This window comes from Lepisosteus oculatus, chromosome 10, assembly GCF_040954835.1.
Source record: "Lepisosteus oculatus isolate fLepOcu1 chromosome 10, fLepOcu1.hap2, whole genome shotgun sequence".
In the NCBI taxonomy this organism is placed as follows: Eukaryota; Metazoa; Chordata; class Actinopteri; order Semionotiformes; family Lepisosteidae; genus Lepisosteus; species Lepisosteus oculatus.
The window spans coordinates 33,776,234-33,801,368 of record NC_090705.1 but is presented as its reverse complement, the minus strand read 5'-3'; the positions used below and the strand labels follow the sequence as shown (position 1 = coordinate 33,801,368).

The window sequence follows — 25,135 nt, the reverse complement described above, 5'->3', positions numbered from 1 at the left end:
ACTGCTTTATCTTCAGCAAATCCACAAACTGATCTTATAGTTGAGCCATTTTAAATAGAATTTTTTTAACATCTGCAAGTTTTCCTTCCTTAATAGTGGTAGTGGAAGTAGTTTATCATGACACTGCTGAACTCAAGCACCTATTTGCTTTCCAGCACAAACCTATGTTGAAAATATTTTATTTGGATGTTTTCTGTATGTGCAAATCAGCCATGTTGTTTCTGCACAGAAGCTCAAAATCTTAGATATGAGAGAGGAAATAAATTCTCCACCGCCTCATAGCATGCTATGTATAGATGAAAGAACAGGCAAGTTACAATTTATTTCCTTCTGATATAATCTAGCAAAAGCTAGCTTTTTTAGCATTTAGTCAATAACCACAGAAAAACAGAAGTACAACTCACTGGGTTTAACCTTTTTTTTGTGGCATTTTCATCTATGCTGTTTTCAAGTTACATACATCTTTGGCATAGTTGTGTTACGCTTGAATAATAATAATAATAATAATAATAATAATAATAATAATAATAATAATAATAGCTTACACTTATAGAGCACTTTTCTGGACACTCCACTCAAAGCCCTTTACAGGTAATGGGGTCTCCCCTCCACCACCACCATTGTGCAGCCCCACCTGGATGATGCGACGGCAGCCATAGTGCGCCAGAACGCTCCCCACACATCAGCTATCAGTGGGGAGGAGAGCAGAGTAATGAAGCCAATTCATAGATGGGGATTATTAGGAGGCCATGATTGGTAATGGGCCAATGGGAAATATGTCCAGGACACCTGGGTTACACCCCTACTCTTTTTGAGAAACTCCCTGGGATTTTGAATGATTGCAAAACCTTATGCTAGTAAAGCAAACAATTCAGTGATCATTAAGCAAGTTTTGTTTAGACCGCATTACTGATTTTACTGGTCCTACGTAGAGCACATCTGTTTCCACAAACAAAATCATTTCACTTCCGTTCATCTCTGTGCAAATTTGGGGATTGTACAAGACTGCTTGTGCACTTGAAATAATAGTTTTCTGATGATGAAAAACCCACAATCCTTCAACATCAAAGCCCAGAATAAACCAGAAACAGATCCACAAACAGTGGCTCAGTTTGTTCTTTAGTATTATGGAAGTTGTTAGTATAGAAATGTTGCAAACCAGATCAAAACGGTATAAAAATTTGAATTACTGTGTCAGTTCTGCTTGAATAAATGTTGAACGTTTTTCGTGTTTCTTCTTTTACATAACTCAAAGTTCCAGAAAACACTATAAACAGGAAACTAAAGGTTTTGATAAACAGTAGGTTCAATGTACTGAATTACAAGCGTTTTGGTGAAAAAGGGAACATTTCTCAAAAACCTCTAGAATATTATTTAGGCTTTCATGAGATATCATTGAAAGATTAAATGCTTGGAAAGAAATGTTTAGTGAAGTTCTACAGAATTTGTTAGTCATAGATCTCAGCTTGTTTTAGGTTTTGTGGAAAGTGGAGACAGTCAGCGCCTTCTCACAACAGCAACTTTGTGCTTATCAACCATTACCTCATTAAAGTTCACACTAAACCTGCACCCACAAATGTAGCCCCCTCATGTGAATATCTGTAGTGCCATGTCGCTGCTTTCTGTTTGATAATAGCTATCCTACCCCAGTAAGACCATTCCTGGCAGGGATCAGCTACACAGCCAGCTTTTGAGTTTCATTGAAATCATTCACAGGCAGGACAGCAGCGCAGTGGCTGGCATTGATGCCTTGTGTTCAATTCTGGGAGTGCTGTCCGTGTGGAGTTTGTATGTTCTCCCCATGTAATAATAATAATAATAATAATAATGTTGCTTTATTAGCCCTATACAATTTTTTTTGCATTAGGAATACATTTTCACATACCACAGCTTGCTCTCCATGAGACACAGACAGGGAGAGAAGCTTGGGATCAGAGCACAGGGTCAGGCATTGTATGGCACCCCTGGAGCAGTTGGGGTTAAGGCCCTTGCTTAGGGGCCCAACAGAGTAGGATTCCACTGCCAGCTGTGGGATTTGAACCAGCAACCTTCCAGCCACAGGCACAGATCCTTAGCCACAGAGTTACCACTCCACCCTGGTTTGGTGTCTTGGGTTTCCTCCCACATTCCACAGACATGCTTCTGGGTAAATTGTCCCAGGTGTCTGTGTGTGCCCTGCGATGGACTGGCGTCCTGTCTGGGGTGTACCCTTCCTTGCTCCTGAAGCTTGCTGGGACGGACTTGGTGTTGGAGGAAGAGCTGTATGGATGAATTACCCAGATGTTTTTGCCTCGATCTAATTAAGCGATCATTCGTGACCTGACAGTGATTCATTTAAATTGACTGTGTGTTAAATTGTGTGCAAGTACTGAATCATCTCGTGAGTGAGTCATCAGAGAGATTCGGTAAAGGAAATGGGGTGGTTTAACCTGTCGAATATCAAGCCTGGTCAGAGCTAAAAAAAGACAACACAGAAAGGATCCAATATGCCCTCTTACATTGGAGAGTGGTATAAGTTGTCACACTCACTTTCCATTAAAAAAGACTAATTACTCTGTGACTTGGTTGCAGTTTTAACTGACATGTTTAAACTGATGCTCCAAATATATAAGGTGACCATATTTACCAAAGATGGTAATGGTAAAAAAGGATTTTCAGTCAAGGGGCTTTACTGTAATTTCTTTTGAGGTTTCTAGGGCAGAAGGCATATGAAACATGGGAGAAATAGCTAATTTGTTTAGAAAACGTGAGGGCTGGAAATATGGGACAGTCCTGAGACTGAGACTATATGGTCTATACCATATATAAATGTTAATTGGAAGTTTTACAGTGGTCATGGTGATATTGATAAACTCCAAAAGGTGGCAAAGATATTTTCACTCCAGCAAGTAATCACAGAAACTTAGTTTAGATTGTTTTGCTTCATTTACAAGGCATTGAATGTATAGTGGTGACCATAGCTCTCCCACGTTCATTTTCTTGTTTTTTGCAACTTCACGTGATCACAGGTAGTCACAATATGTTCTGCCATTTTAACAGAATATGGAAGGAGAATATTGAATATGTATTTTGTCATATTATAGGTAAAGTTTTTACACGGACAGACAATAAAGCAGTCTGCATCACAGGATCACAAAATACTTCCCCATGTATGTCGCAGAATTCTATAACCTGTAAGTTGCTAAATTCTGTAAGTGTGAATTTGGCCGAGTCTTGGAGGGTCCAGTGTAAACTGGCTTTTAATGGTAGTGTAATCTGCTGGTATAGTATGCGATATACTGCAGTACTTTACAATAGCTCCAGATTTGCTATTGATTTTGCTGCTCCAACTCCAATTTGAGCTGCATTAGAAATGCTTTAAAAAAACAACCGACTATTTGGACATTTGTAAACATAGTACGTGATTTAAATAAACTGGCAGTTAAATATTGTATACTTTGAAGTGGGAACTTTACAGTAAGTTTACTTTAAACACGTTTGCACAATGAGAACTGTGTTTAAAGTGTGTTAATAGTTTTGCAGAAAGAGAATCTAAATAAGTTAAAGCAAATAGAATGTGTGGATAGTTCTGCAGTCTGCTCAGATGGCTTATGTTTCTGTGATGATAGCTAGAACGTCTGATCTCTTGGATTTAACATTTGTCACACTGAGTAGGCTAACGATTTAAAAAAAAATGTCAGATCATCATAAGCAACAATGAACACAACTGTGTTGATTAATTGTGGAGTGTTTAATGAGGTGGTTGAACATGAACACAAATATGAAAGACTGTAACATACCTGTCAAACATTAAGTTTTAATGTAAAAATCTAAAATATCAAGATTTAAACAAAAAAGTAAATTGCCAATTATTAAAGTTTAAATGTCAAGGAACGTTTAACATGGCAAAAGATCTTTCCAGCTTGCTTGTAGAGTTAAATTCAAACTACTTGTTGGGGTGCTCACCTTCAGTCTCCCCAGTATTTAGCCAGAGATTTACAGATTATGGTCCCTTTTTCGCTGTTTGAGAAAGACTTGTGTTGTCTTGCTGTGCAATGTCTTACAGTGCTCTCATCAAATATCATGTCTTTTACAAGTGCAGGGTATTGGATAATCATTGCCAGTTCTGTAAATACTCAGCATGGAAGCACTTTTTTCTTCCATTACTAAAAAATGCTAGGCCTTTGTATGTTGGGTCAAGTCATTCATTTATGGGGCAACTCTGGAGCTCAGTTCCTTCCAGGCTCAGGAGCTTCCCTACAGCTGAGCTCTGGGTTCCAGCAGACCCAGCTCCAGCACTGGAGTAAAATGGAGTAAAAATGATTCAGCTTCACTCCAGCTCCAGGTCCTGAAGGAGCTCTGGGGCTCTGGCCAACCCTACCTTACAAAACATTTCATTGTATTTAGATACACAGCAATGCTAAATTATCATGCGACATGGCAGTTACTGTTAAAATGTTTACATCGAATCTGAAGAGTTAAGCAATGTTAAGAAAGAATCACTGCAATATACTGTGCTGCGTAGACACTGAAGCCCCTGCTGCTTCTGGTAGAATGAATTAGAAATATGTATAAACCCTTCACCATAACAGCACACGTTAACCATCTTATCACAAACATAAGGGCTAACTGACCATATGATTGTCTAGAAACACATTTTGTCTCTCTTATAAAGAGATTTCTTCTCCTTGCATTCCCACCCATGAAGACCCATGCAGTCTTAGCTCAAGGATAGCCCATACAGTATGTGAAGGAAGCACTGCAACACAATTAAGTCTAAGCACAGATACCCTTAGGTAGGTTTTAACCTTCATAAGCAGGACAATGAATCTGACTAGGAAAAGCATGGTTAGTCTTTTGTATTTCAGAGCACAAGCTGGCAGAAAGGTCTTTTTTTTTTTTTTTACTTTGGGCACTGCTTAACACTGCTTTTTTTTCCCATACCTTAACTCTTAGGTTAATCCTTTACCCATTTTTCAGTTTTTTTAAATCTGAAATCAGTTCCAAATAAAGTAAGTCCCTTTCCCCAAGTTCAAAGTCTGCAAGTGACATTGTTGGGCAGCGTGACAGAAATTAGTGATCACTCTGTACTTAAACAGATCTGATCCGGTTATTTATCGGATACAGATTAATTTCTGAAAATAAATTTGCCTATAGCAGTCATATGGTGCTGTGAAGTTGTCAGTTAGATTAAAAACTCGAATCTTTCCCCCGTGAAAATGGTGATGCTGAGGAAGTTGAGGTTCATGTACATCGGAGTTGTTCTGCGCGATTAAGGCTGTCTTTCCACAGTACAGCAAAGTAATCCTTCGTTTGGACAAAGTGCAGTTTAAACAGTTTCCCTAACTGGTTTTGCTTCAGCGACACGCATTCAGGTTTTGCAAAATGGAAGACAGGATATGTACCAGTTTGAAGGTCATCTGATAAACAGAAACTAGACATTCACCATTACTTCACAAAAGCCTTGACGCCCTTTTTTTTCATTTTGACTTTTGAGGCAGCTGTTTCTTGTTATTCTTCATCACTACAGAGCAGTATGAAGTGTTACATGCAACGTGACACGTGCTGTCCATGTGGTCATTTTCAAAGCAGGCAGAATGTTTTCTGTTGTTCGCAGTAAGGTCTTATACACAACATGGCAGATGCACAAAGTAAATCCGGCCATATATTCACATGTCTTGCAAATATGGTACATACAGTATGAACTGCTTCCTGCAAAGCATTATCAAAAGAGCGAACAGCATAGTATATACTCATTTGATTGTTTGCTGTATCTTTGCTTGTACACCATTAAACACGATCAGTTTTGCATGCAGCTATCATGACACTGGTCTCAAGAGGTTACATGTTGCTCAATATGAAATTTTTTATGAAAGTCTTCATGAATTTGTCTAAAACATGCAAAATTATTGTTGCATGTTTTTTCTTTCCACTGAAGCATGTTGTTTAATCAATATTGAGGACGGCAAATGAAAAGCTCATCCAGACTTATCTTATTGCACACAGTCTTAAGATAAAAATTAGGTAGTTCTGGTTATTGATATTTTTTTGTTCTATAGATTCATTTTCTGTTTCAATAATCGTCATGGAAACAGTGTAGTGCCCTCGCCGGGTGAAGAAGCGAAGGCGCACCTGGCTGATACATGCGCCTGTGGTGCAGGCTGGGAACTGGGAGGCTGGGAGATGGTCTGAGGGTCCGCATAGCCCCTGCCTATGTAAATAGTGACTATAAAACCTAATGTAAATAGTAGTTAATTGCTTACTCCTGTTTGGTCCCTTGTCTTGTAACCACCCTAACCTTGCGTGTCCTATTCACAGCACTTGTGTGTGTTAACCCAAAGAGTTTGTGTATACATCTCTCTTGCCTGATTGCTAGCTGACAGAGTTCTGTCAATAAAGAAAGTAGACAGAAAAACGGTTAGTCTTTGCGTTTGTTAGAATCATAGCAATGATTGGCAGTACGTATGCAAATGGTTTTTCTCATCAATGGAGGTCAACAGACCTTTTTTTTGTGGTCAAGACTCACTGATGAACATTTATGAACAACATTGCAATTGGCTACTTCACGTAATATCAGGCCTAATGTTTACAGATGCACTACTGAAAACATACTGACAGGTTGCATCACAGTGTGGTATGGCAACTGCAGTATTGCTGACCGCAAAGCCCTACAGCAGGTGGTGAAAACTGCCCAGTCCTTCACTGGGGTACTCCCACCCATCCAGGACATTTACATGTATGACAGACGGTGCTTGAGGAAAGCTCTAAGCATCATCAAAGACCCCACACACCCCAGCTACAGACTGTTTGACCCTCTACCATCTGGAAAATGGTACTGGAGCATCCGGGCCCGGACAACCAGGTTCAGAGAGATTTTTCCCCTGTACTATCAAACTATTAAACTCCCAGCCTCTCTCACTTTTGATCTGATCATCTAGCCAGCAATACTCTAAAACTGACTTACAGAAAGTAAGCTGCGCCAAGTCATTTTTCCATTCAAGGCAACAGGAAGATGATACTCTTTCTGAACACTTTACTTTTGCAGTATCTCACTCCACACACCTGAAGAAACCCCACCACTGAAACCTTTTCTTTTTCTAGTTTTCCATGTAGAATTAACCCCAATATGTTCCTTAGAATGTAGATGTTTAATAAGTCACTATTTTTTACTTATTTTATAAAATAATCTCACCACTCTTACTAGGTAACTGATATATTGTATGTGGATTGTTTTCAATACATGAGTCATTTTCCTTTTATTATCCAGAAGTTTCCTATTACCCCTGATTCATGTTTAATAACTCTGTATTTTTGTTGGAATACTAACAAACATTTGACTTAATTGCAGTAACCCTTACTACAGTATCTCCCTCTTGGCCTTTCAGGTATCTTTTTCCTGGGCTTTCAATTCAAACCATTGGTTAATTGTTTCCTTTCACAGAATCATGTCATTTTTCAACATTCATTTCATAGAGTGCCTTCACTATCCATACGGTTCACGTGATGAAATGATTTTTGCTTCTATTTTCTGATAAGTATAGGTATATTTCAGTATGTTATCGAATCATGCATCTGATATCACAATAGACACAGGGTTGAACTGAGAGGCCTTGTCTGATCTGGCCCTGGACGTAATGGCAATCCATTGCTGGACCTACCAGTAATAAAGCAGGGATTCAAGAAGTCAGAGCATGGCTCAGTGAAATTTTGAAATGAGTTTATTTTAGTGAAGGCCTTTCCGGACAGCAATAAACAGAGGTCCATGCTGAAAACACCATCATTTTACAGCCCAAGTCAACCTCGTGTTCCCACAGATAGAAAGGTGGAGCACTTATCCATAGACTGTCACAGGTCATACATGGTATAGAACATTTATGCAAGTCTTACAGGATATTCTAGTGTACAGCTATCGGAGAGAATCACAACTGGGTTACAACCAGTGTCAAACAGATCTGTCTGCCAGCATATAGGCATATCAAAAATAATACTTATCAGGACTCTCTCTCAACTCTCATTGAAATGTGATTCAGCTCTTCTTTGGAATTCTTTAGAATCATTCCAAATGAAATCTTGGATCTAGTTTTGTCTTGTCATGCGTATTCTCTTCCTACTTAATGAAAGAAGAGCAAAATCCTTTTAAGTGTAACATCCATCCATCTTTAACCACTTTATCCAACTCAGGGTCATGTGGTAGCGGTAGCCTATCCCAGCAAGCAACGGGCACAAGGAATGGGATACCAATAATAATAGCTTACACTTATATAGCACTTTTTTGGACACTCCACTCAAAGCCCTTTACAGGTAATGGGGACTCCCCTCCACCACCACCAGTGTGCAGCACCACATGGATGATGCGACGGCAGCCATAGTGCGCCAGAACGCTCACCACACACCAGTTATCAGTGGGGAGGAGAGCAGAGTAATGAAGCCAATTCATAGATGGGGGTTATTAGGAGGCCATGATTGGTAAGGGCCAATGGGAAATTTGGCCAAGACGCTACTCTTTTTCGAGAAACGCCCTGGGATTTTTAATGACCACAGAGAGTCAGGACCTCGGTTTTATCTCTCATCCGAAGGACGGGATACTAATCCATCCCAGGACGCACACTCACACCAGGGCCAATTTTCCCAGAAGACAACGAACCTACCAGCATGTCTTTGGACTGTAGGAGGAAAGCAGAGCACCTGGAGGAAACCCATACAAACAAAGTGAACGTACAACCTCCGTGCAGATAGCACCACAGGAATTGAAGCCAGAGAATACCAACCACTAACCACTGCGCCACTTAGCTGCCTAGTGAACCATACAGTATGTGCTACGATTATATCACATAAGCAGTGCAAGCAAGCTATGGGATTGAGTAAAACTTCCAGTCATCAAATTATTTTTTCCCCAGAGAGTTAAGCCGCTCACCGCTTCCTGTAGATGTACGATTTCAATGTGCCGTCTGTCTGCTGCGTGTAACATCTGACAAACGGGAGTTTGTTTGTTTGTTTCCCCACACAGGAGGTGGCCATGGTATAGAGAGGCACAGTGAAGGGGGGCGTTTCTGATGGCAGATCCTGTTCCCTCCGGCTTGCTGGAAGTGTGTGTTGTAATTGGAGTGCCAACAGATAAGTTAAAGGAAACTTGCCAGGTAAATGGGGAAGACCTCTGCTTAATATTGATTCTGTTTCTGTTTCGCAGCATAAGTGAAGATCAATTTGTGAGAAATTAGGTATAGGCTTCTTTTTATAAGAAACAATTGCCCTTTATTTTTTAATGTTGGAGACTTATTGTGTCTGGCAGTAGCTCCTGCACGTACCTAGAGAGAACGAGACATGAGACAATAGACATGCTCTACCTTACGCTCCTGCCTGAAGAGGCTGTCAGGTTTTGAACAAGTACTGTTTTGTAAACCAGCAAAAATACATGATGCATTAGTTACATATTCAAGTAATAAATTGTTTTATCTGAAAATGTATGGAAAGGAAAAATTACAGAATTTCCAATAACACACTCCCTCCAAAAGAGACTGAAGACTAATTACATTAACTGATGTGTGTGATACATTTCTCACAAAGCTCATGGGACTGGTGTTGTATCTTTTTTTCCCCCAAAGTTTGATCATTTGCAGCTTAATATTTCTAAGATTTTTTTTTTCCTTGAATCTTTCAGATTTGATATGATTCCTCCAATTTTCAGAGCTTTAATCTCTGGAAAAGCTGTTGTGGAATAAAAATCTGATTTATGTCGTCTTGCCATCGCACACCTTGGTACAGTAGCCCTTTGCTTTTGTCTGTACAGATACAGCCACAGGGAAAAGGGGGAGAATGGCCACTTCTTGATCCTGAAGTCCTGCAAGTGCACGTTCCTCCGTTCGTGACGAAAGAGAATGCATTTGAGTCGAGCAGCGCGTTCAACAGAGTCCAGCGTCGGCGCTCGTTCATAAAGAAGAAGAGGGAGAAGCCTGACGCGACTTCGAAAGAAAACCCAGAGAGCAGTGAGCCAAAAACAGAGGATATCAGCGTCCCCAAAGACATTGATCTTATTGGACTGCCACAGCTTTGCTTTCCTGGTAATAATGCGGTCTGCTTTTCAACATTTCATTGCCATTAAATATTCTTCTTTGGTGTTTGGGATAAAATTGGTGATTTTGGAGACTTGCAGAATTAGTTAAACCTGCCCTTGTTCATCCAAAATAATGAATCTATAAAAAAGTTCTATGCAAAACTCAGTTTGTTTTAGCTGCTCGATCATAGCTCACTGTTGATTTCGATGTGCGAGTACTTTTCAGTTATAGTGGTATTTAGCCATTTCTTTATTCCAAAGTACAGTTATGGTGAAGAATTTGAAGACATAGTACTGGATACATGCATTTTAGAAGTGGCACAAGAAATGTGAGCAAATACTATGGATCCCTAATATATTTTAGCCTTCTAACTTTCTTATTGAAGACACCATTTTAAAAGATCTGATTGCATCTATATGACACTCTTTATAGGGGTCTTGATATACATGAGTTGATTTTATAGCTGTTAAATAATTGGGTCTTGAATCACCCACTTGATAATGTAGCCTGACTGTTATAAGAGTTTTTAGAAAACAGCTGTTGATTGTGCCCTGTGGTCTTGATTTTATAAACTCTTGTCTGTTTCTATACCAGCTATGATTACCTAAGGCAATAGAGCAGGGACAATTGCTGCCATGGTTATGTGGGTATTAACTGCTCAGCATGAGTAGTTACTGTCATCAGCCAGGTTTACTCAGATCAGGGTGACAAGTGCTAATACACTTATATCGCCCCATTTCTGATACTGTCAGAATGTCACCTTACGTTTTCACACCTCCATGTCCATACTAAACCTGAAACAGCTACTTCATCTGCATTCTAATTGCATCTATGATATAAAACCCTGGATGACTCAATTTCCTTTACCTATACTGTAACAAAAATGAGGTCATGCTACTTTGCACCTCCCATTACATATGTAAAGCCAGTGAAGTAACCTTATCTGTGAATGGCGCTGTGCTTAAATTTCAAACAACTGAAGTATTTAGAGCTGATTTGACCTGGGATTGACTTTTGAACCTCATCTGCAGAATATTGTAAAAACAACATTCTTCCATCTCAGAAATATTGCCAGTCTCTGTCCTATGTTTTCTTTGACAGAAGCAGAAAAGCTGGTCAACATTTGTCTTTTCATTAGAATTGAATTGAACAAACAGATCTATTCAGAACTCACCAGCAAGAATGTAGGTCATGTGCAAGTGATCACATTACACCTGTCCTGGAGTCCTTGCACTGGCTACCCTTCAGGTTTTGAGTCAACTTCAGGAGCCTCATTCTCAGCTATAAGGCTCTACATGGCTTAGCACCTCAGTACCTGTCTGACTTACCTTCCATCTTCCCAACCTTTGTTCGTCAGACTCCGGTCACCTGTCTTTTCCCTAAGCTCGTTTACATTCTGTGGGTGACAGGGCTTTCTCTTCCTGCACCACAAAGCTCTCGATTTATATCCCCAGGGATATCCGAGTGCCACCTTACTGATCACATTCAAACCCCGACTCAAAAGCCTCTCCAAAAATGTATTTAGTGTCTGTGTCTGCTCTAGTGACCATTATCTTCTGCCACAGCTATGGCCTCTTGCATTTCATACATGCTTGTTTTTTTAATTTGGTATCCTTATACATTTTTTACACCTACTGTAAAGTGCCTTGAGATGTGCTATACAATTAAAGATTACGCCTGGGCTGATCCTGTTTGACCAGGGTCCCCCGACACAGCAGCAGCAGCTGGTGTGTTATTTTCTCTCTCGGCTCTCTTTGAGACTGCCGTCTGTCTACTGCTGGTAAGGCACAAGGAGTACTCAAGACTCCACCTTTGCCATCCAGACTCGTCTAGACTCTTCTCTCTCGGCTCCGGAGAGAAGGTACCAGGCTATCTTGCCAAACAATATGGCCCACTCCTCCATGTACCAGTGACTCCAGTCTGCCCCGATTCAGCTGGCTCGCCTTGTTTCATAGCCAGTATACTTCAAGTCCCTTGAGCCTGGCAAAAATACTGCCTGTGACACCCCTCAGGACCGCCTGAGCTGTATTTGGTCCAGCATCCCTTGGTCACTGAGTCCCACAGGCCTGTAAGCCAGCCCTATCCATTTCTAAGAATGGATCTCTAGAGCTCTCACTCTCTCTCCTTCTAGGCTGTAGCCTAGACACCAACTGAAACCGCTTTCCACCCAGCTGGTCTTAGAAGCCTTACTTAGCCCAGAGGAGTGGCTAATTCCCTGTAGAGCCTATACTGAGAACAGTATTCCCCCATACGGTATCCCACTGAGCACATTCACATCAGGTTTTTCCTATTAACAGCATAAGCCATCTTGGCTCAAGACCACACCATGCGGGCTGTGGTTTGAGCCAAGATGGTGACTTTCTCACCAAGTCAGTTCTCACTACCTCACAGTATGCTATGAGGGAATGCATCTCTGCTTATTCCAGGTTTAACACTACCACTGAGTTTTTTTGTACATGCTGGTATATTTGCTTGTATATTTAGAAGGTTGAGCCCAAACAATTTAGCAAAAAGGAAGGTGAGGGGATAGCTTTGAAAGAAAAGCTGGCAATTTTGTAAAAATGTTATGGTCTGTATATTACATAATATAACAGTTATGCATATACACAAGGAATACTTAATAAAAAATTCTTAAGCTAATTTATATAGGTAATGTATGCTTATTTTGTTTTTAAAAACCTTGTAATTCTTCTACAGCTTCCAACCCCCCAAAAATGTTAGAAAACACTGCAAAACTTACTTAAAAGACTACACTTTCCTGCACAAAAGAAAAGGCTGGATCAGACCCAGAATTCATTGCCAGGGGGATTTTGAGGAAGAAATTAGCCAAGCTTTTGTCGTTTCCACATTGGTGTTATTTGCAGCAGTGCTAATGGGAATTCTTGATTCACACAAGGGAAAAACTTTGCCAGCATTTCTTCAAGACAGCATTTACTTTGGGAATCACACTAAAATCAGCTGTGGAGTGTAACATGCAGTATATGGAAATGAGAGTGTATTAATTAACACTCTTAGAAACCATGTACTGTATAAACAAAAAATCCAGCCCAGAGGCCTAGAGACAGCAAAATGTAGAAAGGGCAGTAATTCAAAAGACATTATCATTAGCTGCTTCTTGCATGGTACAATTTCTTTCACTTTAATGCTTAAGTGTTTACCAATTAATTATAAATGTACATTTTCTCTGTTATGTGGCATTTGGGGTGGCACAGTGGTCAGCATAGGAACAAGTAATAGGTTTTTTCCATGCTGAAAAGAGAAGAAAGGAAACAATGTTTCAGCTGTGGAGACTGCTTTGGTGCCAGGGCCCGGGGTTCATCTGGTGCTATCTGTGTGGAGTGTGCATGTTCTCCCCACATTTGTATGGGTTTCCGGATAGTCCGGTATGGTTTTCTCCTACCATTCAAAGACATGCTAGCAGATCAATTGGCTTCTTTGAACACTGCCCCTGACGTGAGTGTGTCTGTGTGCCCTGTGATGGATAGGCATCCTGTCCAGGGAGTAAAATCAGTTGTGGAGTGTAACATATACATGAACACTTTTAGAAACATGTATAAAAAAAATCCAGCCCACAGGCCTAGAGATGGCAAAATGTAGAAAGGGCAGTAATGCGAAAGACATTTTCACGTTTTCGCCCATTGCTTGAAAGGAGAGATGCTGGCTCTTCCCTTAAAACTATACTGGATAAAGTGATTTTGAAAATGGAATGGGTGAGCCCTTTTTTTGTCAGGGCATTGCATACATGTACATGTTTACAGAAAGATATAGGATTACAGGTTACAGGAAGTCTGGGGGGAAAAAATGAAACATTCCCACACAAACCTATGGCTGTGTGCTTACCTACTGCTCTTTGTCTGTCATCAGGAGGGCTTCAAGTAACCAATGAGCTGAAAGAAGACCGCTTCCACTTCCTGGTTTTCACTGACGTCTTTGGGACCAGAACCTATGGAGCAGTTGTTCAATACTACAGGCCAGTACAGGTGTGTGCATTTTATGAGTATAGCATGTGCTCATGATTAACATTAAAGACGACTTATTTAATGAAAACCAAAAAAGAGGTGGTTAAAGAGGTGGTTTGTAACGGAAATTTCCAGTATATTGACATGATTTGGAGGCTAACTAAGTTTAGCAACATTTGCATTTCCCTGCTGTGTTGCCCTGGTCAGAATGCAGAATGGTGTTTTTTTTCCTGTATTTACCTAGCTGTCCTGGGGCTAGGAGGCAAATAGGTAAAGACACAGTTGAGTAGAGTTCCTAATGATTTACTCTGGTTAATTAACTTCACAGTTAATCATTAGAAACCCCATATTAAAGAATAGACATTTAACAGTAACTGGCCAATAGGAAGGTTTAGCCAGCCTCCATAGGAGTGGACAACACACAAATGCAACCTAAGAAAGGGACTCCTATGAGAGAGTAGGAAGACTGAGAGGCAGGGGGAGAAGGAGAAAACACCATCTACTTCCTCCAAAGCATGACCGACGTGGGAAATCCTTTATGTGTAGTCTTGTAGACTAGATTCTGGCTAGGTAACCAGAGCATTGCAAGAGTTAGCAAAATTAACATTTTCTTTGTGTAAACATTCTCTTAGTATAGAAACACATTGTTAGAACAGGGCAATTTGGTTTTCATTCACATACAGGCATCTGTGTTTGTGAGATTCAACTCTGGCCAAGTTCCATTTTTCCCCAGGATGCAGGTGTCCTTTCTTTGGCCTTTTTAAGGTGTTTAATTGTTAATGCACATTACAGAGAATTCTATACCATTGTGTAATAGGTAACTATTACGTAGAGGTGTTAATATTTGTCTTGTCTAAGTTTAGGGCTGATTTATTACTCTATCATTATACCAGAGGGGAAAAAATTGTTTTATAAAGCTTGGTTATTTCCTGCTTTGCTATCTTGTAACAAAACGCAAAAGATAAGTGTTTAAGCTAAAATCTAGAGAAACAATTGTTTCCTTTTGCGAAATCCCAGCCTCCCAAGATACTGTCCCTAAATTGTTCTTAAAATAGTTTATGAGAAAATGAAACAATAGGCCATTTCAAGTTAAATAATGGAGACTATCTGTTGAGGGGTAGTCAAGACAGCACTTATACAGCAGTTTAATTAACCTATAAAGAAGAAATCTGAGCACCTCGAGAAAGAGGTGTGACCATTGGAGAACATACAAAACACTGATTCTGGACTGTAGCACTTTCTATGTGAACCCTGGACCCAAGAGGCTTAAGGCAGTAGAGCTAACTGTGCACTAAATCCCCATGATACCATACCAGTAACAAAAGTACGATAGAGAATTCTACTGCATGTTCGTTTGATCCGATAATGCTACTTAAGGCATTCAGTCTTATAAAAATACTGCTTGCAGGTACTTCTTTAGCAATAAAGCACATCGAGCAAATGGCAGAAAGAAATCATAATGAACCCTGTTACTATCTGGATAGAAAATACAGAACTGCAGTGAGTGTGAGTAAAACAGCTGAGAAACAGACCTCAAAGGTTGTGACAAAGACCCTCAACATACCAACGAGTGAGAATTTTTCAAGTTGAAAAGCCACACATGGAGATTCTGCTTCTGCTAAAGGGCGTCCCTCATAAAACGGCGCTTGAAAGGGCAAACTTGGAGGGTGAAGGGGTGTGAAATCGCCAGCTAAAGCAATGAGGGTTGTCAAGGGAACAGCAGTCACCGTTTCATTTGGTGTCCACTTAAAATGAGAATGAAAGAAAGCTTAAAAGTCCTTGGAAGAAAAGAACTGACTCTGGTCCACCCCTGCTCTTTATCTCTCTGGGGATCCTAAACTCCTGAAATGGAAGAAGAAAAATAAATCTTAACTTTCTGAAACTATAGGAAGGAGAGCAAGCAGCTTCAGCTTCATCTCCCAAAATGTAGGGCGATTCCAACTACCACGCTAAACCAGTGCCCAGCAAACACTGTTTTGAGCTGGTTGCCCTGTCACACTTTTGACGTGGCTAAATGGGCCCAATACAATGAAGAGAAGGATTAAACATCTAAGAAAAAAGTGCACCATTGAATGAAAGATGGAACTTAACAGGGGCTTACATAGAAAGCAGAATACTGTGATGTTTTGGCCAAAGTTGTCTTTGCTCGCAGGGGGGGGTGGTTGTGGTTTTTTATTTAATTTTGGATAGGAGGTGAGCTCAATGGGCATTTTTGCTTGCTAATGTGCAGTACTTTTGTTCATGTTTCAGTTCTCACAGGATGCCGTTTGCTATCAAAATGGGCAGATGCATTGGTCTGCTTCCAGAGCTCCCCGACTCTATACTGCCTTTGGCATCTGTATTATATCCAAATATGCTTACTACAATGCCCTCAAGGACTGCCTTTCATGGTAAGATTCCCGTTTATCACAGCCTGTTTTAAGAAATATGCCTTCCTGCCTTTTTGAAATACAGTAAGTACAGTATGCAGTTTGTTCATTTTGATGAGGCCTTTGATGTACAGTATTCCTACAGTTGTTATAACTATTGGAAATGGCTTATTGAAGTTTCAAATCTCAGGGTCAGTGGCAACTAACTAGTGTCAACATTTCCAGAGCTTCAGAGCAAGGAGATGTTTGGTGAGATGTAGGGGTCCAAGATTCATCGATCAAAGCAATCTCTGGTTTACCTTGGGTAATTAAGGTCTGGATAAATGATTAAGTCTCAATCAATAGTCCAGAAACATAGCATAATACAGATAGAGAGAGATAAAGGAAGAGACAAAAGACAGGAGAAAGAAGGACACAGAGAAAGAAGAAAGTGCGAGGCAAGACTACCTTGTCCAGATCTGTAAAGACCAGATAAGTATGTGAACCATGTTAAGATAACTTTGCCATTCCATTGTTTTAAGAAATGGATTGCCTGTATAAAGAACTTTGGTTAAAAGTGGCCTCTTGGCTTGTGAATACATTTTTAGACAAGGGCGATAGGTTCTTCATTCACTCATAGGTGTTACAGAGGATGTGAATGTCTGTGGTTTTTCCTCTAGTCAGGATATATTGGGCTGGTCAAGACATATTGTAGGCCTCTGGGACACCTTACTTGTAAAGAGCATAACTTGTATATTGTATATGTTTTGTGTTTAATGTATCTTTCATTATTAATAAATATTTGTTTAACCCAGTTTGTCTTTTGTTTTTCCCACCAAAGCTGTGCCAGAGACCAAAGAACTCATGCACCACTAATTAAACAAACCACTAGGGTATATTTTCTGGCAAAATCTTTGCAAATTGGGGATAATGAACAACTATAAATTTCAAAACTAGCACAATTTGCAGTATAGGAAATCAAAACACTACAAACCAAAACAAGACACCAAACTACTATATTATGGCAGGTACCTAAGATGCTTACCAGCCTCAAAACTTAAACATCTGCCTCTCTCACAGACTTCACAACATTATTCTAAAATAAGTCTGTCTCTTAGACTCCTCACAACACTTCCAAATTGTTATAACTCACAAATTTGTCTTTTTCCTCGTGTCCTCGCTCCCCTCCAGTGAGTGTGCACCAAAGAGATCTGCCTGCTCTTCTAATACAGCAGATTGACCAACAGGAATGCCCCTGCTTTCTGGTTTTTAAACTGCCACCTGACCAATTGTCATCTGGCAACTGGTCAGGTGACAGAGAGAGGCTGCTCATGCTCCAAAGCTTTCTGGGGAATGTAGTCCATACAAGGCTGCCATTGTGCCTGAACCTGCTCTAACAGCTTTATTCCAAAGCACTTGGAAAGCTTAATAGCCATGTGAGCTTGAATAAATTAATGGTTTCATATTTGCAAACGTTTCACTGTTTGCTTTTACTGCTCTCCGTGCTTCACACCTGACATCTGATTAAGACTTGTAAAGGAAAACAAAGATCCATGTTATTTTTTTGATGATGGGGTAGCCGGAAATAATTTTTCACTAAAACCTTTTGATATGTGAACAGTTTATATTAATGTATTGTTATATTTAATAACTTCATGTGCTTGTCGGGATTCCCTAAAAATTCAGTTGATTCTGGAGTGTTTCTCTCCAGATTTTTAGGAGACAGATTTTTAGGATTTGAAAACACTGAAACACACCTGATCTTCTTTAAAGGACCAAACTCATCATTAGGTGTGACCCTGGATGTAACCAATCTAATTACCCAGCGTTTCAGACGAATATCCCTGCTCAGAAAAAATCAACAGTGTGTATACAACTAGATGGATTTTAATAAAGAAGTTAGACTTTTTTCCCCAGTATTTTCTTGACTGTCGAACAGGTGGTCACATGAAGGTCCCTTTCTATCACACTTTTTAAGTTTGTGTTCTTTGCCTCTGATTTTACAATTTACAGTACATTTAGAAATAATTTTAAAATGCTACCAGGCAAGTGGCTGTGCAGTAGGCTGTCATTTCATGATAGAGCACAGGCAATTTCCAGTACATTACAATCACTAGGTGCTCCAAGCAAGGGCCAGTACTCATTGAGCCACTCAGGAGGCCCGTAAAGTACATTTTTAAGAATTATTTACCTTATTTCCATCATTCCGTTGTTGTTGATGTTGTTTTTCCTTCTTAATATCTTATTGCATAATTTCAATTAAGTGGCTGTATTAGTATGCGTATCCTGCAAAGGTACAGGTAAAAGTTTATTGCACGTGGAAAAAGTAAAAAAAGTAAAAAAATTTACCTTCTTTTTCTTATTGCATAATGTTGATTTCTGTACTGGAATCCACTGTTCAGCATTTTCTCTGTTTTGTAGTTTGTACTTTTCTATTTTTAAATCTTTTGTGAAATAAATCACTGGGGATAGAGGTATTAGCTGAATAAATTAATAATAATAATACTAATCAATAACCGTATGGATAACAGTGCTTGAGTAATGGAATAAAACACTATCTCACGACTGGCTGAGCAGATGGCCACATTAGATGGAAGGACATACACTAGATAAGTCTGTTATTTGCGTTTTCGAAAAGCATGTGTACAGAAAAATGAGAACAAGCAGATTTCTTGAAACCACACGGGCAGTTCCTCACCAGGAGGAACTTCCTCTCCAGATGTGAAGTGGCAGAATCAGTTAACACCTAATACATTACCGGGAAATCCAACTTGTTCTCCCTGAGATCTTTTCCCTTCTTTTTTTTTCAGTCTAGTGGCACAGCTGAAGTCTTACAGAGGGATGGACTTTGAAGACAGAGTCAAGGAATTTGCTGCAAAACTGGCCTTAGTGCCAACCCCCCCACCTGGACAACTTCATTTGGTGAGAACTGTTGGGCTGCTTTTTTGTAAGACCTATCAGTAAAAAAGATTCTGAATACATTTCCATTCACTAATTAACTGAAGAGGTGATTCCTGACATTCAAAATTTCAATTCAATTTATTTTTCCTGGGAGGAAATTTTGTTTGGGCTTGTAACTTGCAATTCAACTTAAGAACAGATACTCGTATTGTCCATATTAATTTTAGATTTTATTTTGATGTCATAGCTCAAGGTTGCCTCAGCCCTCATGATCACATCATTATTGATTTCTGGAAAAGAGCTACCACAGCCCTGACTCAGAGAGAGTCATTCATGATTAAAAAATTTAGAGCTCCTCTATATGTATGACATTATAATCTTTTGCTGAAGATGACATGTTTTCCTATGGCATGTCTTTGCATATGGTTTGCATTGTCTCTTTGGTTGAACTCTGTATCTCTCTGAACGTTCTTTGGTTGACACTCCTGTATTTGGGCATTAACTTGAAGAAAGTCCAATCTAGCCTTAAGACATCAAAATCTGATTTACCTCTTAGATATTGTCTTACTTACCGTCTTTATATTTTGATATATTGTCTTAGATATACTGTCGAGTGTGTTTTGGCCCCATAATGACACAATTAGTTAAAGACCTGATGTTCAGTAGAAAGGCTTTTAAATTCACAGAAGACATGCCAATTGTTTGATTTTGCACCATCATAATCTCCTTACAGGTAATTTTCTATCCTGTTTCTCACATTGGAGTGACAAGAACATGATATTACTACAGATATTTTTTATAAAGCCTGTCTTTTGCTCATCCCAGGATTTGTAGTCACACTACAATCGCTTCTTTCTTTCTATTCTGACATTTCTGCATTGCGTACAGTACCTAAAAAATCCCTTGAGGGAGTTCGTATACTCCGTACCTAATATCAGGGATAAAAGAAAGGGTTTCTTCAGCTTCTTCTGTTGAAGTCTTTCTGTTATGGACTTCACATACACTCTCAGCAGCATCTCCTGTCTGGAACAGGGGCTTGAATGTTACAGATAAGGCCATTTTCTTATCTGTCTCCAAAAATGCTCACCATCGAATGATCCGCTCAAATTTCCTTCACTGAAGGTATTTGAGTCTCGAAGATGATATTTTATGAAGACGGTTTCCGCTTCCTGCCATGAGCATGCTCCAGTCGCATTTATCCGCACGTTGTGCGCGTGTCCAGAGGTTTTGTGTCCTGGAAACAAGTCTCTTCCCGTTTGGCCATTATTCCATTATTCTGAATAGGAAAATGCCCTGTTTACGTTGGGTGTCCTTCTTAGATGACGGAAATGGGCGGAAACAGATCTGAGTAGTCTGCAGATAAAAAAATATTGGCTCTGCATTGGGAGCTCCTGCATTCCCTATGTTGGGATCACCGGAACCTGGTTTGTCTTGATATTATTCATATGGAACTTTTGACTGCTAGGTGGGGTGACAACAGGTGATTGGATCCTGTCAACACTATGGATCCTTCAGTTGTAGCTATTTGTACTACATTTGAAGGGGGGTACCATTGAGGGAATAGGTTAGGAGCCTTTATGTGGAGAGCAGAATGGATACTGTTTAATTTTTATAATGTATTTCATGCTTTGAAAAATACAAATTAAACTTCTTTAAAATGTTATACATTTAATGTTCTTTAATATTTATTTAGGTGTTCAATATGAAGCCTCTGCAGATTGTGCTTCCTTCAAAAGAGGATTTGGATCACCCTACTGTTGATTTGGATCTCCATCTTCCTTTGTTGTGCTTCAATGCCAAACAGATTTTGCAGGTAAGATTGAAAAAAATATAAGCTATAGTAACATTTTACAAGGGAGGTTTGTACTAGCAGAAGATGAGGATGGTGTTTACTTTGCTTTGTAAAAAAAATACCTGTTTTATGCAAATAATTAATGTAAAAACATCTATAATACATTATTTAGATATATGAAGTACAAAATAATCATAATAAATATTTTCCCATTGGGTAAATTGGAAGGTTGCGGTAATATTGTATTTCACACTAGTGACAGAAAATGTATTGTTTAGAACTGCACTTAAAAATTGTAGGACTGAATTAGTGAGGCTGTTGTATTGATTGGTTCTGAAACTCTTTTCACTGGTTTACTGATATGCGATCAATCTTCAATGGGTCATTCAAGGTCATTTCACAGATATGAATTTGAATGTGTTACCAAAACTCCACAACTAAAGAGTAGCTGTCCTACAGTACATCTTGTCTTAAACAGCTGTCACAGGCAGAAGAAAATAAAAAGCAGATCTGATGAGACCTACAAAGGCAGCAAATCTTCTGGTGTCTGAACTAGCATTCAGTATGTATTCACCTACCAGTATGTATTAGACTTAGACCCAGAGATCACCCCCTCGAACATGGAGAGAACTTTCCAACTCCATGCAGATAGCACCCAAGGAATTAAGGGCAGGGCCCCAGTGCTGTGAATTAACAGTTCTAACCACTGTGACACCATGCTGCCATGAGTCATTTCAGATCAGTCAGTGCAGATCATTAGGTGCCAGCTCATAAATGTACCCAATGAACAGCTCTGCCTGCACTTAAAAATAGAAATACCAGTAAGCTTTTATCATGCAAGTTCCATCATGTTTTTTTTTCATGTTATGAACTTGTATGTTCAAAAACTGCTGAAGATTCTGCACAGTTAGGAGAATACATCTTGGAACATATTTTGGAATTATACAAAATGTGAATTCTAGGTGAAGTGTTACACTTGTTTGCTTTCTGAAAGTTTTTTTTTATTAAAACATTCCATTAAGAAGAGGAATGAAAAGGTTTTTAAGCATTCCTCCCAATTTCTTTACACAAAGTGTTGCTGACTGGAATAATCTATCAAGCCGTATTACTGAAGTCAATGCCCTGGGATACTTTGAAAAAGGCAGGAAATCCTTGGATTAATAAGACAGTAGCAGTAATCAAGATGGGTTCCAATGGCGTCCCCTCACCTGTAATTTTTCCTGTATCTGTAAGTTCTAAACTGACGTTATTTTGGGGAAAATGAAGACGTGTTCACAGGCAGGGAGGTTAAAAGGACTGGATGTACAGCTCAGCGCTGACGAACGGCTGTCCGTGTGTGTTTTTTCTGCGGCCAGATCATCACGTGTTTCCTGACGGAGCAGAGGATTGTGTTCTTCTCCTCCGACTGGGCCCTGCTCACGCTGGTGTCGCAGTGCTTCATGCTGTACATCCACCCCCTGCAGTGGCAGCACACCTTCGTGCCCATCCTCTCCAGACAGATGCTGGATTTCGTCATGGCGCCGACCTCTTTCCTCATGGGCTGCCACATCGATCACTTGGAAGAAGTCGAAGCGGTAAAGCAGTACGCTTTCGGCTAAGAAAGGCTCTCCCAGTTTTTTCTCTGCAGGATGACAACTAAAACCGCTCAGCACTGGTCCATCCATTTTCTAACCCCCTTCTTCCAATTCGCCGGTGCCTATCCCAGCAAGCAATAGGTGCAAGGCAGGGTACACTCTGGATGGGACACCAGTCCATCACAGGGCACACACACGGACACACACATGCTCACCACGCCCAATATGCCCAGAAACCAATTAACCTACTGTACCAATATGTTTTTGAACTGTTGGAGGAAACTGGAACACAAGGAGGAAACCTGCACAAACACGGTGGGAACATGCAGACTCCACCCAGATAGCATCCCGGGTCTGGAATTGAACCCAGGGTTGAAGCGCTGTGAGGCAGAAATGCTAACCACTGTGCCATGCGCTGGTTGCAGTCCTTGCGCTCTTAAACTGATTTGACATTTCTAAGCGAATACGAAAAATATGCTTAACCATTACACTGGCATTAAAAGAGAGCAGATTTTTCATAAAGATGAACATTTAATGCATATTGTACTCATATTGTATATTTCAAACATAAACTCTAAGTTCACATATTTACTTTAATATTAAATATTTACTATTAATATAAAATGTGTTTTCCTATTTTGTACATTGCCCTTTTCTATTATTTGTTTGATTCGTGGCATCTTACACTACCTGTAATGCTGTAGCAAGAGTCAACCTTTAGAGTCAGCATCTATATTGATCACTCTTCTGTGTTTTACTTCATCTTCCAGGAGACAAATGACCTGATTTTGATAAATATTGACAATGGCACAATATTTGCTTCAAATACAGACATCCCATCTATGCCATTGGCTTCAGCAGACTGTTTCATGAGACGGTAATTTTTTTCTAAATTTCCTAGAGGCGAATGGGTCGAGATTTTTTATATTCTGTAGATTTTCTTTTGTATGCACAGTGATCCTTATACTGACATTGCATTTATGCAGTCAAATGTCCACCTTGGCAGTTCATTTTAGGTTTTATCACTTTAACCACTGTTATCTCAATAAAAACCAATAACATGTTTGTGCTATCAAAAAACTGGGAATTTTTCAGGTTTTCAAAAAAAATCACAGGCCAGCATGGTAAACTGATAAAGCCATTTCTTCCAGATGGGTTTATGTATTGTTAACAGGTCATACAGTACTGTAGGTACAGTATGTTAGGAAGTGCAAATGAATGCAGTTTCAAGCTAATAAGGGGGAATATGGCTCTGCAGAAAGACAGATGTGCTGCAAAAACATTACATTTCTTTTGGGACTTCTTTAATGAACTCAAAAGTATTTCCTTATTTAGCATTGCTTTACAAAAGTTACTGGTGAAAAGTTCAATTGCTAATGCAGTGCATGCCCTGGAATGTATCTACCACACATAAAGTAGCTCTGTACTTAGGGTAGAAAAACATATAGTCAACGCGAATCATTATCCGTGGCTGTGGTTGAGTTTGTGGTGTGAGCATGTACAGTAAAATCTGTACAAGAATTTGAATTTGGTGATTTTTAAAAGTCCATTTGAGTGCAGTCTTTTCTCATTCCTTCATTACAGTCTGGTAGCATTGGTATTTTTTATTTCACTCAAGACAATTAAGTTGGCCAAGAAAAAAACCTGTCTAGGAACTTTCCCTGTGTGTGTGATTTCCCTACAAAGAAAAGAATCACAAGAAAGAATGTAACTATTGTCAAGTGCTGATATTTTTATGGTTTCTGGTTCAGTGTAAATGCTGTACCAGACCATAAAGGACCATTGTCTGTTAACAAATATAATTTAGGAGTCAACTTTTAATTTAAAACATTTTGAAATTTTAAACAAGTTTATACATTTTACATTTTTTTAACATTTCAACAATTCACTCAGGAGAGAAACTTGTACTCATGAAGATTTTCACACGAAGCGAAGATTTTCATCCACCCCAGACCTCCACACTCACTGATACGGCGTGTAATTCAAATTGAAACCAGAGCATTGAAAATGGATGTAAAACATAGCGGAAAACCGAATTGTACTCATTTGTATAATTTCTCCCTTCTGGTTGCAGGCACGCAGGGCTTCAGGTCCATTACGATCTGGAGCTGTCTCATCTGGGGACCAGCATTGACATGAACGACCTGAGAATGCAGAGAAGACAGTGGCAGCAGAAGCTGAATCGTGAAATACAGCAGGTTACCTTAGAGCTAATAGTCAATATCCTTAGGTAAGCCCCCCTTCACACAGTGCTGTCTGCACCACTGTTATTGGAAGTGTGCATCTAAATGGAGTAGCAAGTGCTTCCCAGTGTGTATTTGTGCCTTTTCTGTCACTGCTCTCTTGTTATAGAATGCTCTTCCTCCGACTCTTCGAGAGAGACATATTCTCGTATTCTTTTCAGATCGACACTCAAACGTCACCTTTTGACTGGGGCCTGTGTCTAATTTCCTTGCATTCTATCCTGTATGTTCTTTTAAATTTTTGCCTTTTACTTTTTTATAGTGCATTTTTGTCTTTTTATCACAAT

General features: G+C 39.6%; 1 protein-coding gene across 4 annotated transcripts in view; it reads left to right on the top strand.

The window, feature by feature from the left end:
• dennd3a (DENN/MADD domain containing 3a) overlaps positions 1-25,135 on the top strand; it is a 49,372-nt gene that overhangs the window by 3,732 nt on the left and 20,505 nt on the right. For all 4 annotated transcript variants that reach the window (XM_015357516.2, XM_015357517.2, XM_015357518.2 and 1 more), the window contains exons 2-10: positions 8,987-9,116; positions 9,767-10,037; positions 13,896-14,011; positions 16,241-16,380; positions 19,149-19,260; positions 20,933-21,052; positions 22,387-22,605; positions 23,376-23,482; positions 24,680-24,835. In XM_015357516.2, the coding sequence (XP_015213002.2) occupies positions 9,033-9,116; positions 9,767-10,037; positions 13,896-14,011; positions 16,241-16,380; positions 19,149-19,260; positions 20,933-21,052; positions 22,387-22,605; positions 23,376-23,482; positions 24,680-24,835 (1,325 nt within the window). In that variant the 5' untranslated portion in view covers positions 8,987-9,032. The remainder of the gene's footprint in view (positions 1-8,986; positions 9,117-9,766; positions 10,038-13,895; positions 14,012-16,240; positions 16,381-19,148; positions 19,261-20,932; positions 21,053-22,386; positions 22,606-23,375; positions 23,483-24,679; positions 24,836-25,135) is intronic.